We start from the raw sequence: 14,943 nt of genomic DNA, 5'->3' as shown, positions 1-14,943 counted from the left end.
CATCTTTCATCCCAGGGTTACACAAGCGATTTAAAGGGCATCACCTTCAGATCAGTTCACGTTCTGCTTTAAAGGTTTTATCCACACCTCTCTCTGTTTCAGGTCACAGGTGCTCCACAGATGCTGTGGACGAAGGCAGCTGGAGCCCATGGAGGATGTTGGAGAAGATACAGAAGGCGGTGAGGTGCACGAGGATCCAGCCTCTGCCCCGGCTGTGGTGGGGAGGGTTCCTGGCACCGTGATTTGATGCACAAAGAATAACAAAAATCACATTGCCAGGGATTTCCACTCCTTCACAGCTCAGCAGGTGACCCGCCCATGTTACATTTCCACAGTGGGATGCCTTTGTGTAGTCTCATTGGCTGTTCTGTTATTATCTGAGACTGGATGTTGCTATGGAGTCAGAGGAATAAATACTGGAGAAGTTCAGACGGATATTGTGATCAACTCTCTCAGTGGACTTCAAGAGTTAACTTGTGGAACCAGTTTCTGACACGGAAAACTGCGCAAAATTTAACTGCAGTTAAATGTGCAGCTGTCTGAAATTTAAACCGTCTTCACTATTCTCCCATTTCAAGTCAGCCAGTGTATGTAAATGCATATGAGAGCCATACAGCTTTACACAACAGAACACATTTTTGGGGGGCAGATCAAGTTTCGGCTCTTGGAGTTTAGATTTATAAACAAGGAGATGATTTTGATATTTCAAATGAAGGCAAGGATCATCCCTTGGCAGCACACTTTAAAACGTATTATGAATGAGCCCTGTCGAAAGCGAAGCAAACCTGAACATCAGTAGCATTGCAGGCTCTGTAACATGCAAAACTTTACTACTGAGCAGTCACGTAAAGGTCTGCCTGAGTCTCAATTCCCTCAAAAACCAGCCACTTGCTAAAGGCACAGAGCTTAGCTAATTGGTGAGCATTGATCCCTGCTATGTGTTGTTCACAGTGGCTAAGTTCAGTGCCTGAGGTGAAATAGTTCATTCGACGGAGGGGAATTATTCCGGTGAATGGAAAGATCTTGATGATCCGGATATGAAGAAAGGAGGAGGAAAGAGAAGAAGAGTGAGGAGAAATTAGGTGGAGAGAGAGGCAGGGAGGTGAGAAGACAGAGCTCCATGTCGGAGCACTGTGGGATTCAATGGGTTAAATTTTGCAATACAGCCCAGACAAGCTGCATCGTTTTCTTTATTGTTTGCCTGAAGCAACACCTGTCTTATCTTACCTTTTGCTTCTGGCAAGAATCATCATGCATACCAAATATATTTGACAGCTTATCACTGAGACAGTTTGACCCAGGTTTAATGTGGACTTAACAATGCCACAGGTTGTATTTGAGGAATGTGGTGCTAAATGTCAGACCCGTCTGAGCATGCCCAGTTCATGTCCAACTGAGTTTGCTCAGGGCGAGTGTGCCAGTGTGTTGGTGCCACACAGCCGCCTGGATTTTGTGTTGGAGAAGAAACCTGCATGCAGTTCACCGTTTGATAACCCCCCCTGCCCAAGCAGCGATTGTCTGAGCTTAGCAATCGTAACAAGCTTTGAATTTAAAGCGGTGTGCATGCAGCTGTAGTAAAAGGGATAGTCTATACTCACTATTTAAAGAATTTGGAGATCTTTTTGTAGCTTTTCCAAACACAGGAGAAAAAGTGCACAGAATGACTTAAAACAAGCTACAAATGTTAGCATGTATGGCTAGCTTACAAGTAGTATTACTTCCAAGGCCAAACAGTGCATCATAAAACATCATTAGTCTGTGGAGTCAACGTTACAGGTCATGTAATTATAAAAAAGCATTGTTCACAGCAGTGTATCACTCTGTGGATGCTATCCGAGTCTAACGTCAGTTCCTCATTTTAAAGTAATTTATTCTCTTGTTATGTTAAAAGTAAAAACATACTAATTTAAAATACAAAAAAAACATGTAAGCTAAACAGCTAAAAAAGGGTTGTGTGAGAACAAAATAGCAGTCGGATTTGACATTTTTCTCCATCATAATTAATGCTAGGACTAAAAAAAGCTAGCCTGGGAAATTAGCCTCAGTGTCTTGGCATGTAGCCTTTAACAGGATAACGACCTTTATTCATGATAATATTTACATTTTAAAACGACTCACATGGACACATTAAAAAGTCAGCAGTGTTTTTAACCTTTCATTTAATGTTAGCTTAATCAGGCGATGACATCTGCCAATGTTATTTTGGCAGAATCGCCAGTTTGCTGAAATGTGAAACTGCATTTATCTACTATAATCAAGACGTCCGGGTTGTAATTCTGCCACTGTTATTGTGTGTAAGTACCATGCAAAAACATGTGTGTTTGTTGTTCTCTGCATATTGCATATCATAATATCCTTTTTGCTGGATTTAAAGAAACACCTTGCATGCAGACCGCACACTGCATTTTCAAACGGAGCGATGCTTGGGCTGTGCCCTCCCGTGCCTACTGAACTGGTATCAGTGTTTTACCTAAAAACTGGCTCAGTTCAGCAGGAACAGGAGTGGAGTCCACTAACACAATCAGGATCGACACAGTATGTCCCATGTTTGATGCATAAAGAGAACTGGATTCAGCGTTGGAGGCGAGGCCCTGTTCAATCAAGTTGCTCTGTGGCGCAGGAAGCAAAAAGAGTTTGACTTCAGGGTATAAAATTACCCAGATCTTCTGCATCCATTTGGGCCCTGAGAGCAAGTGCTCTAGCATTTCCTTTAACCCCGCCTCCCAGCTGCTCGGTTGCAGGTTCATTCATGTGAGCGGAGGAAGGAGAATAACCCTTTTATCTTTTTATCCGCTGATTTTCCCAATGTAACGCTTTAGGAAAAAAGAACCCGGACGTTGTATTTCCACGGTTTAGCCACAATGTAAATTTAGTTTTTAAGCACAGCACGTTTTCCTGGAGCTTGTAACCGTTACCAACGTCCACTAAACATGCAGCAAAACAGCCCCAGCCCAGATTCATCACTTTGCAGTGCTCTTGTGTTTAGCTGACCTCAACCACCACAGAGCGGTGTAGTGAGTTTGCCTCAAGTCATTGGCCTTGATGAAAATCAAACCCGAGCCCTCCAACCTGTCAGACGACGGCACTGAACCCTGAAGTGTATGCAAGGGCGGCGCGGCTCGAGTTTCAGATGGCTGTCCCTTTCTTTGCTAAAATATGAATGTTTCATGAGCAGATTTACCATTTTTTGTGTGAATACTGTTACATACTGATGCCCGTCGATTTGGTGTTGTGCTCAGCCCTCATGTTTATTTTAGCATTCTTCCCTTGAAAAAGCTGCAAACTCGTCTCACCTAACTCAAAAAAGGGGATTCCTGACAATTCAATTTTAGAAGATATTATGTCTAAATATTAGATATACCAAATCAAATGGCTTAATGGCTTTTAACAAGACACCATCACAGTCCTGTATTCGTACATTTCCTAGTTTTGATTCATTATGTCACAATTCCGACGATAAAACTCGTACTTTTGACAAACCATGAGTGTTTTAGTTATCATTCTTTGAATCCTTGAATACATTTTATGCTTCAAATATTGCTTGGGTCTTTTGTTGCTTTTCTATTTTTCCTGACTAGAGAATTGTAATAGAGTTTAATATCCATCAGAAGTTAGTCAAAATTTTGTTTTCAATTGGTCCTTTTAAGTGTATGTATATATATATATGTAATTATAATTATTATATAATATTATATTTATATAATTATTGGCGTCGCACTGAATGTCTAAACCTTGTCTTAAGAATAACATTTGACATTTTATGTTATTTTGCTAACATAATACGCCAAACTAGAGGTGTGCGTGTGTGTGTTTGTGTGTTCAGGTCTGTTTGTGTGGCAGATTTGGCCCCGCCTTAGGGGCTGCCCTTGTGGGACATTAGCAACTGTATGCTTGAAGATGGACAAATTCTAATTTCTCCAGAGGAAGAGGTACCAACACACACTCACCAACTCCCCAGTTCACTAAAATTCATTACATCTGCAGCACAAAAGGTGTAAGCAGTCAAGTGATTTTTGTGTGGGTGTGGGTGTGTGCGTGTGTGTGTGTGGGTGTGTGTGTGAGTCTTTCTCAGCCAACGATGTGGACTCGAAACCGAGTCAGCAGCTGCAGCAACTATAGAGAATGAAGAATCTACTTAGTTTACCTTAAGTTGCTTGAGTAAATTAAATATTTTGTTCTGATTCAGGTTTGGAGAGAAGGAGTACATGAGCTTTATGAACAAATTCCTGCAGCAGCACTGGGATGGAATGAGATAAATCCCAATGTCCTCCTTTGGTGGCTATGTGGATCTGCCTCTACGCCTGGCTGTTGTGCTCCATGGCCTTCTGGTAGACATCATCTATCAGAGGACCAGATAGGACAGAAAAGACATGAGTCCAGTTTGGTTGTTAGTTGCAAAAGTTTGTGTAACTCTTGCAGTATTTAACATTTATGACAGAGCCTGAGCTGGACATGTCAAAACGCCTGGAGGACTTCATTATCCAAAGCCAGGACCAGGATGCAATGCTGCAGGCTGAGGTGACCGAGATCCGGAATCAGCTGTCTGTTCGAGAGGAGCAGCTCGCCAGCGCCACCTTCATGTAAAACAATAGAGCCTAAAAGTAATGTGCATGTTGCATTTGTCAGCAAGTTTTCCAGTTGTTTGATTTAAAAAATTTAAAATATGTTTAATTTTTCCTGCATTTTGTGTTTGTATCATATGCATTCAGTCTGCATATACTGTATTCCACACTTTATAACTTTAATTAGTCTCATAAAGATGAAGAAAGCTGTTAATACTTCAACTGGACCGGGTGTAGAAAGCTGTAAGCATAGGATGTGTTCTAACTGTTATTACTAATTAGCAGTAAAATATTTGATGGTTCCATAGCATTTTGGTGTTCTTGTCTACATGAACATGTCTTCTATCTGTCACAGGCTTGGTGTGATTGAGGAGGAGAGGGAGGAAGATGAGAGGAAGCTCAGTGTTGCCATTGCAGCAGCCAAGAGAATGAACATACTGATAAGAAGACAGAAAAAGCTAATTTTCAAGCTTCATTAGTTCATTTCATAATTCACTTTTTATGTATTCATCCACATGTCAGTCAAAACTGCACTGACCTTTGTATAACTAAAACACTGTAGTTAAGCCTGTTAAACCTGCTAAACACAGGCTAACTTGTAACTACTGAGTTCAATTTGTAAAATTCTGCAGCTTCAAGGTGAAAAGCATTGATTTCAAGTATTGTTAGCAGTATATTTGCACTACTTGTGTGATTCAATGCTAATTTTTTAAATATTTTAAATACATTTGAGAGTGAGTGTGTTTGTGAGTATGTTTGCTGCCCTTTTAAATGTTTCACCTGCAGTTAAATAAATAATGAGCTGTTATCAATTCACATTTAATGCATCTTTTCCATAATATTAAGTATTGTGGGGAGAAACGGCTTCTTTGACAGTACACAGTGGTTGAATTGCATACATGAGTGACCGGATGAATACATATTGATGTCTGTTTTCTATGTGCTCACAGGAGGAGCAGTTTGCAGACCTGCTGAAGGACCTTCACCGACTCAGTGAGGCCAAAATAAAACTCAGCATCCGGAAAACAGTAAAAAGATTAAAGCTGCAGTATCAGTTTTGTGTAAATACAGACATATAGTTCATGTGGAAGTCATTTCCTGAAGTCACAGGTCTCTTGATCACTTTAAGAACATATTTATTTTTGGATTTGAGTGAGCAAACTGACTGAGGTGAACATGAAACCTACATGTCTGCATTTCAGCTTTCACTGTATGTGACTTGTAAACTTTTCTAATAAATAAAAGAAATACTGAACTGTTACTTTCAAATGTTTGTTTTGACAAATGATCAATTATCCTTCAGTAACAAAAAAGGAAAATATTTTTTCATGGTCAGCCTCCCAAATCACAGGGTGCCTTATGCTGCAGTTGCAGTAAAAGAATAGTTTAAGATTGACATTTCACACACTTTACTGTTGAGTTATAACATATTAAAATACATGACTGCAGTTTCTTTAATATTTATTTACCAATAAATTCAGTTCAGTTCAAATACATCAATTCACTTTAACAACTAGTACATCTGTTGCATCAATACAATTCAAATGAAGTGCGTACAATTTAGTTCAGCTCAATTAAATTATATTAAACAGATCGATAACATCTATTCAAAAATTTCGATTCAATTCAGTAACTAGATCTGGGACATCAACTATTACATTGTACATCTTGGGCAACTGCATTAAAAATCCCAAAAATAAAATGGAACTAATTAAGTAAAATCATTACAAATAATAACAGACATAACAAATCAATAATGCTTTTTAAAGTGCACCGTGTTGGTAACTGAGCTGAAACTACACATACTCGTAGCCATCCGTGTCTTTGTCTGGGGGATATTCTGGTGGGGTGCACAGGATCTCAGGATCAGAGTCCTCTTTGGACTGGTGCTCGTCCTGGGCTGATGGGCTGATGTGGATCTGGATGTCATCTGGGGCTTGGGTCTCAGCAACTCTGCCATGCATCCTAGCCAGGCAAAGCACAACATGGTCATCACTGGTCTGAGGTCAGCATAGAAGACTTTTTTAGGGTTCAGATTTGTGCTGCTCCTCTCTGCTTCTAGCCTTAATCCTCCTTTGAATAACCATTTGCATCAGATTGAAGAATTGACTTCATGCTTTCTGCAAATGAACTGGGTTAAAATAAGACAAGTAACATGAGACTATCACGACTCGTACCTTTCCATTTCCTGTCCTTGCTCCTCTGTGTCTTCCTGATCGTTTTTCAACACCTGATGAACAAGTGCCACGCCAATGCAGTCTCCCATGACATTAATAACCGTGTTGCAGCGGTCTCTGAAAGGCACAGACAACATCAGACTATGACAGCAGAGGGTATATGCTGCTTCACACAGATTTTGTTTCTTTATTTTAACTCTTTGCACTTCTATCATTTTAAGTAGCTGTCGTGTAGCTGACTGAACAAACAGACAAAACTTACTTTACCTTGCTAGTATATGAGCCATTTAGCATGAATACATAATAAATAACAAAAAATCTAAAAAGATAAGTAACACTTATCTGACGTGACCATCGAAATGATGTTAATAATTACCTGTCTAAATTACACTGAACAACAATTACACAATATACCTCAAATTACAAAACGTTATTAATAATGTCCGATTGAATGAAGAAATAACATCAGCTAACGTGAAAGTTATGCTACACTTTGTGATGCTACAGTGACTGTGCATGTTTTTCATTGGACGGGGCTCCACGTGTTTCCTTGCGACCTTAACCTTCCTTACTAGCTCAGATGTTTCTATGGTTTAAATGGAGTAACCCAATTTGGAAAATCACTAGTTTGAAACTAGATAATAGAGGTCAGGTAGGACTTTACACTCAAACTTAGCAACACATTTGTGAATAGCTGAGCCAAACCAGTCAGAAAAGACAGTTGTAGAAATCCATTCATCACATTTTGAACTACAGATTGGACTTACAGGAGCCACTCTATGACCACTAGAAAGGAGGCTTCCTTAGCAGGTAAACCAGCCGCTGTCAAAACAAAAAAAGTTGTCATGGCGCCTGTGGATGGGATCCCTGCTGCTCCAATGCTCAACAGTACTGATGTCACCCTGCAGATCACACACACATACTGCACTCAGAAAACTTTACCATGCATCTTTTAAGTCTCTTAACACCGATATCAACTCTGTCTATGATGATGATGACGCTAAGATTTCCTAAAGAACAGGCAGAGCAGCTTACGTGATGGTAATCAGCTGGCCTATCTCCAGATGGATGTGGTTGATTTGGGCAATGAAAAGTGCTGTGACCACTTCGAAAAGGGCAGTTCCGTTCATGTTGATGTTGGTCCCGATGGGCAGCATGAAGCGACTGATTCCTTTGTTGATCTTCTCACAATAATGCAAAGTGAGCGGCAGTGTGGCAGAGCTTGGAGAAACACAAGGCAATCCATTGTTTGTGCACTACTCATATGAAAATATAAAAAATGTGAATCCCTCGGGTAGCTCCGATGACGAATGCACTAATAAGCAGTGATCGTGAACTCACAGATCTTTGTGCTACATCGTCTTACCTGGATGAGTTGAGGAATGCGGCCTTTAAGGCAGGCAAAAAAACCTTGATGTCAGCACGGGGGTCACGTCTCGTACAAAGGAAGTAGATCAGTGGTAGAACACATGTTCCATGGATTACAAGCCTGAAACACACAATGAATGCACAAATCAATACAATACTGATTATTCAAATACAATCACAGCCGTAGGAGAATTTAAGTGGGACTGTAACGTTTGAATGGAGAAATTAGACGCCTCTCAAAAACAGAGTTGAATACCTTTTCGAATCTTTTACCCTTTAAGTGAGGTGACGTGTATTTTACATATCAATTAATGTAAGGCTACTACAACTTTTGTAGCTGCCTCTGTTGCCCCAAGTGAAAATGATGGGAGAACGCTAATGCAACGTCATAGTGTAGCAGTAGCACAAGAGTCCGCAAAACGTCCATTATTGGACGATATATATATATAGACCTGAACTTTGCTAACATCAGCTAACTAGTTTAACTAGTTTCATTGATGAATTCAACTTCCTTTTTTAGGAGTGATGTCATTTCAGTGATAAAACAGTAAAAGGTGAACATACCCAAGAAGAACCACTGCCATGAACTTTCCCAGTTTGAAGACTGTTTCCCAGTCGTGAACCTCCAGGACAAGGCTCGTGGTCATGAACAGCACTCCAACTGGCAAGCAGCTGAAAAGAAAACCATGAAATGAGAAAAATGAAGGAAAGACTGACTGACTTAGCAAACGCAGACAGTTGTCTGAATCCCATTAATATATCAGTACAAAAAATAAAACAGCCATGGTTCTCTCATTTCAGAAGATGTAAGAACCTGACCTGAAACTCCTTTATAATAAAAGTCACATTGAACAGGTGTAGAAGAGTGAAAGATGCTGCTATGTTTTGTCAGTAATACAATTTTACTATTTGTAATGGCTATATTTAATGGTATGTTGTTTAACCTTACCCCAGAATCAAGTTGACCAGTACTTTTAGGAAGTCGTTGAGGCCAGTAAGGACCTTTACAATTACTTTCCCATCTTCTCCCATTATGTTGAGGGCCAGGCCAAACAGGTAAGACCAGACAATCAGGCCCAATATGTTGGTGCCTTGGACAAAATTGCCCGAAAGTCGCACCTGTGTTGCATTCTGTAACAAGAACAGAAACTCATTAAGAATAATAGTCTGAGAGCAACTTCGTGTATCAAAGATTATCTCTGCAAATGCTAACTTCACAAAATGATCTTCTTAGTGACATGGGAAAAATATTTACCGTCTCCAGACTAGAAGGTTGCTCATCTGCTTCAAATTCAACCTCCATCCTCCCAGTCTTTTGCTATAATAGAAAGAAATGTTCAAATATCGTAAATATTACATGGAGAGAGAAGAAATGATTAATGTGCCTTAATGACAAACATACGTACGTGTAGGAAGCTAGCCAAAATCAGGTTTGTTGGGACAATGTTCCTAGAAACAATAAGCAAAAGTCACACTCATCAGTGGGCTTGGAAACGTTGGCAAATCACTCAAGAATTGCGTTTTTTATGAACGACATGATGTGACATTTGAATGTGTTTGCGAACACCTGAAATACCAAATTATTTCTGCTTAAGAAAAACATTAATGGATGTGAATTCTGTTGCTCCACGTTCCAACACTTTCTGAAAGGATGCCAGTGACCTAGAAACCTGCTGAAGTGAACGATGTCAGAATATACACTTTGTTCTCACCGTACTAGATCCAACAAGGCATCGATAGTGGAGAAGGCCTCTCCACCTGCATCTTCTTTACTCACAGCATGAGCACCTCCTGGCTTGATGGACAGAACCAGTACCAACCCTACGACACAGAATCCACAGTGTCTGCTGTAGATCTTTTATACACAGCAGCTAGATTTAAATGGGCTGACGCGGGATTACTACTGTAACCCATTAAAAAAACATTTGTTTCAATAGTGCCTCACAGAAAAAGTGCTTTACATGGTATAAAACACAGTTATATAACACAAACTGTCATTCACATTTTGATCAAGCATGCTTGAACACCATACTGTGAATGACTGATATACAGGAAAACACGTGATTTTTCACATCTCTCCACTAAAACTCTTTTATTGCAGAACTGATCTTGTGGCTCACTCTCCTGTGTCTGACACTCAGAGACTGACTTCCTGTCAACTAATGACAATAAAATCATTTCAGCAGATTAAATCGGAGTACAAAGTCATTATAAAACGACTTTTGTTGCAACTGTGTTAATGTGGGAGACGTTACACCTTCACCATTCTGATTGGTTGATGACGTTTGGTGATGTCACATGATTTGATTCAGCATCGCTCTGCCACCCTCTACTTGAGCAGCAGTCTAATTAGCCAGCAGGTGAAAACACCTGTGTGGGTTTAGTAGCTGCACTGTGGCCTTTTGTGACACAGGTGTAATGAATAACATTGATTGCAGCCTACATGCTGGCTCACTGAGATATCAATAACATCTGAACTCTTCCCTCTGACGCGTGAAAATGTCTGCGGTGAGAAAGCTTTCGTAAGCTATGGAGAGGAGCATTCTTGAAGATCGAAGAAATGAGTGCGTCCCCTGGTTGGAATAGCTGTATTACCATGATGACAGAGGCTGGTGAATGAGTGTTAAATAGCACATTTACAAGCTCAAGTGAGAAACAAAAGAAAACGTTCAAATGACATATGTGTTCATCAATAAAACGGTATCTTTCCTAAAACAATGTACAGTATTTCTCTCACCTGTAGCCACAGACAGAAGAGTGGTTGAGATGACGTATGCTGCTGCACGTACAACGACTTTTCTGGACACTTCCACTCTTAGACTACAAACACCTGGAAAAGACAACGTACGTCACGGTCTGAAGACTACAGGTTGGAGAGTCAGTGGGGGTCACACGGTATATGAGTGTAACATGAAGGGTAATGTAATGGAAAGTGAGGGGAACACAGTTACATCTCAGGAAAAACAGTCAACAAATCAATACAATAAGTACAAAGAAAATGCAATAACAGCAATACAAACATTACAAAGAATAAAAGCAGTAAAATGATGACAATTATAATAAGAGGCCATTTTAAGGAGACCACTTGTTGAAGGCGAGAGAGTGACTTTTGGTTGATGCCAGAGAGGAGGAAGTTACAGTATTCAAGTCTTGAGAGGATAAAAGCATGAATGACTTTTTCCAAGTCTGAGCGTGAGAGGATAGGCTTGATTTTGGAGATGGTTCTTAGTTGAAGACGGGCCAAGTTTTGTGATTTGTGGTTCAGCTTAAATCAAAAAGTACTCACTCTAAATTTCTGGTAGTGGGCTTTATGTTGTCAGATAAGGGACAAAAGAAGCTTTTAATGGGACTCATGGGGTTTGGAGGACTGAACAATATGATTTCTGATTTTGAGATATTGAGAAGAGTCGTATGAGTAGCATTTAAAGGAGACGAGGATTTGACCAATTTGGAGCAGGTAATATACTTATTACATACTGTACTGCAGTGACAGTCAGAGTCAACCAGCTATGTTATGTTATGTAATATACATAAAGGAAGCCAGCACATCCTGTGTGTACAGAGAGCAGAAGTTTCACTCACTTCGATCATGTAATTGTGACTGGTGTCCACAGTGGCTGGTGTTCATCAAGTGTTATACGGACTCGCTTAAAGGTTATTTAGGTTTGATAAGCTTCAACTTGCCAAACCACCAGTAGGCTCCTTATAAAAGCTGCATGCACAGCATGTTGTCTACAGTTAACAGTGTGTGAAATGCTCCTGTGGCTTACCCGTCATCAGAGTTGTCACAACGAGAGGAACGGAAGCCGCCTGAAGCATCTGCAAGAGCATCTCTCCTGGGACGCTCATGTAGACTTGGTCATTTTCGGACACAGGGACGTAGAATTTTAGAATCAAGCCCAGACCAATACCTGTGAGACAATAACAAAAACATTTTTGGAAATTTGTTTTTAAAACTGATGCAATTCTCAACATCAAGTGGTCTGGATTCTGTTCTGTATGCTTGATGCATTTGAATACACACAATCGATGACCAGTCGTCATAGAAGCGAATGTTGAGCAATAAACATTTTACATTGAGTAATCATAGAGGTTGCTCTTTTAAAACAACTGTATTGATTTAAACGTACCATTATTAAGCCGTTCAACCCGGTGATGTCCCAGAATTAGAAACCCTCTGTATCTAATTTGTGACTCTTGATACTTTGCACTCACTATTTTTGGTAACAGTTGCTTTCAAGTAACAAGTAAAAGTATGCATATGTGATAAATTATGAAGAAACACAAATCGGATTCAAAGGATGCTGTGGTTCCTCCCGCAACATGATAATGTCCGCAACAGCAAAGCAGGATATTAACAGGGAATCTATGGTGTAAAGCTAATTAAAACTCGACAATTAGACATCATAACATAGCGTTAATCATACAGTTGCATCCTGGGAAATAAACCCAAAAGTGTCTTACAACTGGTTTAAATTACATCATTAACTTAATTAATTCGTTTTAAATTAAAAATCTTATTTTTATTAAGATTTAATTCGAATTTCAGTCTCTTAATATCCCTTACTAACGGTACAGATCATTTCTGACAATACATTTATTGAAATAAAACTTTCCTAACTCATGTTAACTGTCTGCTAAGCTAGCTAGGTCGACCGTTACTGGCTAACTAAGCTAACGGCACGTCTTTTCCCGACTGAAGTAACGTTAAGTAACGCTAACTTAAACTGCAACCGTTAGTGATCACTTACCCAGGACAACCGCTGCTAGACTTGAAACCAGTAGTTTAATCCGCTGAATGTAATGGCAGCATGACTTCATGCAGCCACAGCAGCCTCTCGGGTTGTCCTCTTCAGTCACGATATTATCCATTTTCATACTTAAATATTTTAACAGTAAAATGAGAATTAGCAAGATATCGACTAATTTAGCTGTTGAGTGTCATCCGTTTGTCTGTTTGTCATCTGTTTGTCTCATTTAACGTTATGATTCAAAACCGAAGAGTAGAACTCTGATGAAGATGATGAGAAGCACGTGACCTAAGAAGGTTTAACGGTTAAAACAGCCCGGTGGTGACGTATATGCTCTTTTCCAGGTAATACTTGCATTTTACAGTACTGGTATAGACATTTATATTGAAAAACATATCCATCTATCTATAGTGGTGGAAAGTAACGGTTTTTCACAGATTATTAATAATAACCTCTGTTACAATTAAGAATATATATAATGGGACCAGGAACAATAGACAATGTAATAAAGTGACTGTGATTAACTAACTCAAAAAAGGGGATTCAATTTTAGAAGATATTATGTCTAAATATTAGATATACCAAATCAAATGGCTTAATGGATTTGAAGAAAGACACCATTACAGTCCTGTATTAGTACATTTCCTAGTTTTGATTCTCTGCCCATGTCTTCCTCTCTCTCTGACTCTTTTTCTTTTTCTCTCACTCGTCTTTCTGTGCTGTCAAAGTCCAGACTGAGACTGGAGTTTATTGTCAGGCAATCCCAGTTAAATGTGTGCTATGTCTGTGTAATTGATGTCACCCAGCAGTCCCCATTGTCAGTGATTGGGAATGTGTGCAACGCTGCTTCTTCCGCACTCTACAGATAACTTGCAGCCACCAAAGAAAAAGTGCATCATCTTGAAGATTTCATACCCATGGGGGAGATGAAAGCTCATTACCAAGCGTGATGAATGTGATCTTATCCAGCAACTCCAATGATCGTGGTTGGACCATAACATTTTATTGCTGTTACTTCGAATTTCTGCGGATGAATGTTTCATTCAAACTTGAAGAGATTACCCACAGAAAGGTTAGCAAGTTGTATTTTTCACTGTGTCAGCGGTGTGATTTTGTCTCCAGGGCATTGTTCCAGCATGGTACCGCTGTCAAGTTAGTTATGATTTGTGCAAGTATTTAATCTACCTGAAGGTGGAGGACAATGGTGCATGAAGTGTATTATTCTAAATGTCAGTATGTTTCTAACTACTTTGATTTGGAGCATGACTTATTTTGATATTACAGCTGCAACGAGTGTTTCATTTCATTACAAATCCAACCACGATTTAATTTAATAAAGTTTAAATGAGCCTTAAAATGAGTTCTAGCATTTGTTTTTGTTTTTCATATAAGATCACATCATTTATTCCTTTGATAGAAAACATGTTACAGGAAAGAACAAAGATGGAGACAAAGAATAAAAAATTACCAAAGCTGAGTAAACTGAGTTCATGAGTTCAATTTGGAGGTTTTAGGAACCTAAAACTTGTTTATATTTCAATCAGGAGCGAATAAATTAATACGATTAAATGTTGACATTTTGGGAAGTAGCCGTATGTGCTGGTCTGATGTTTAGTTCAGTCAGATATCAGGTTTATTATGCTAGGCGTGGCTAATATAGCCTTAGCTGCTAGCCTCAAGCAAAGAATAGAAACTGACTCCAAAAGATTTTTATCCTTTTCAAACTTGTGGTCTTCAACTCCAACATACACTGAGTGCAATCACTTGAGACAATTTATCCTTTTTTTTCAGATATGCAGAAGAACTCCCCCTACATGTAAACATATGGGTATTTACAGGTTGATACAATTCTTCCACTTCTTAGGCCATTGAAATTTAGATTGTCTGCAAAATGCATCCTCAAAAAGGCTGGAAACAAGACAGCACCCCTCATTTTGGAAATAAAGTTTACACACAATACTGCTGAACCGTTAAAAGATACAAAAAAAAACCAAATAATATCAAAAATGAGACAAAATGAGTAAAATTTCTGGGGCACTAGTGTGATCTCAGTGTTTTTGATTATTGTCGGTGTTTCTAGTCGAC

General features: G+C 39.3%; 1 protein-coding gene across 1 annotated transcript; it reads right to left on the bottom strand.

The window, feature by feature from the left end:
* Positions 1–6,358: 6,358 nt before the first annotated feature.
* LOC116392431 (excitatory amino acid transporter 3-like) lies at positions 6,359–13,777 on the bottom strand. The gene is made up of 13 exons (XM_031863863.1): positions 13,774–13,777; positions 11,878–12,018; positions 10,845–10,937; positions 9,820–9,928; positions 9,514–9,556; positions 9,363–9,425; positions 9,057–9,238; positions 8,672–8,779; positions 8,106–8,228; positions 7,775–7,960; positions 7,507–7,641; positions 6,740–6,856; positions 6,359–6,527 (listed from the first exon to the last, which is right to left on the bottom strand). The coding sequence occupies exons 1-13, from the start codon at positions 13,775–13,777 to the stop codon at positions 6,359–6,361; spliced, it is 1,473 nt and encodes a 490-aa protein (XP_031719723.1).
* Positions 13,778–14,943: the final 1,166 nt, after the last annotated feature.

Source organism: Anarrhichthys ocellatus, unplaced genomic scaffold, assembly GCF_004355925.1.
Source record: "Anarrhichthys ocellatus isolate YVR2014 unplaced genomic scaffold, GSC_Weel_1.0 scaffold30, whole genome shotgun sequence".
Classification (NCBI taxonomy): Eukaryota; Metazoa; Chordata; class Actinopteri; order Perciformes; family Anarhichadidae; genus Anarrhichthys; species Anarrhichthys ocellatus.
The sequence above is the reverse complement of the archived record's forward strand: the minus strand, read 5'-3'. Positions and strand labels throughout refer to the sequence as shown.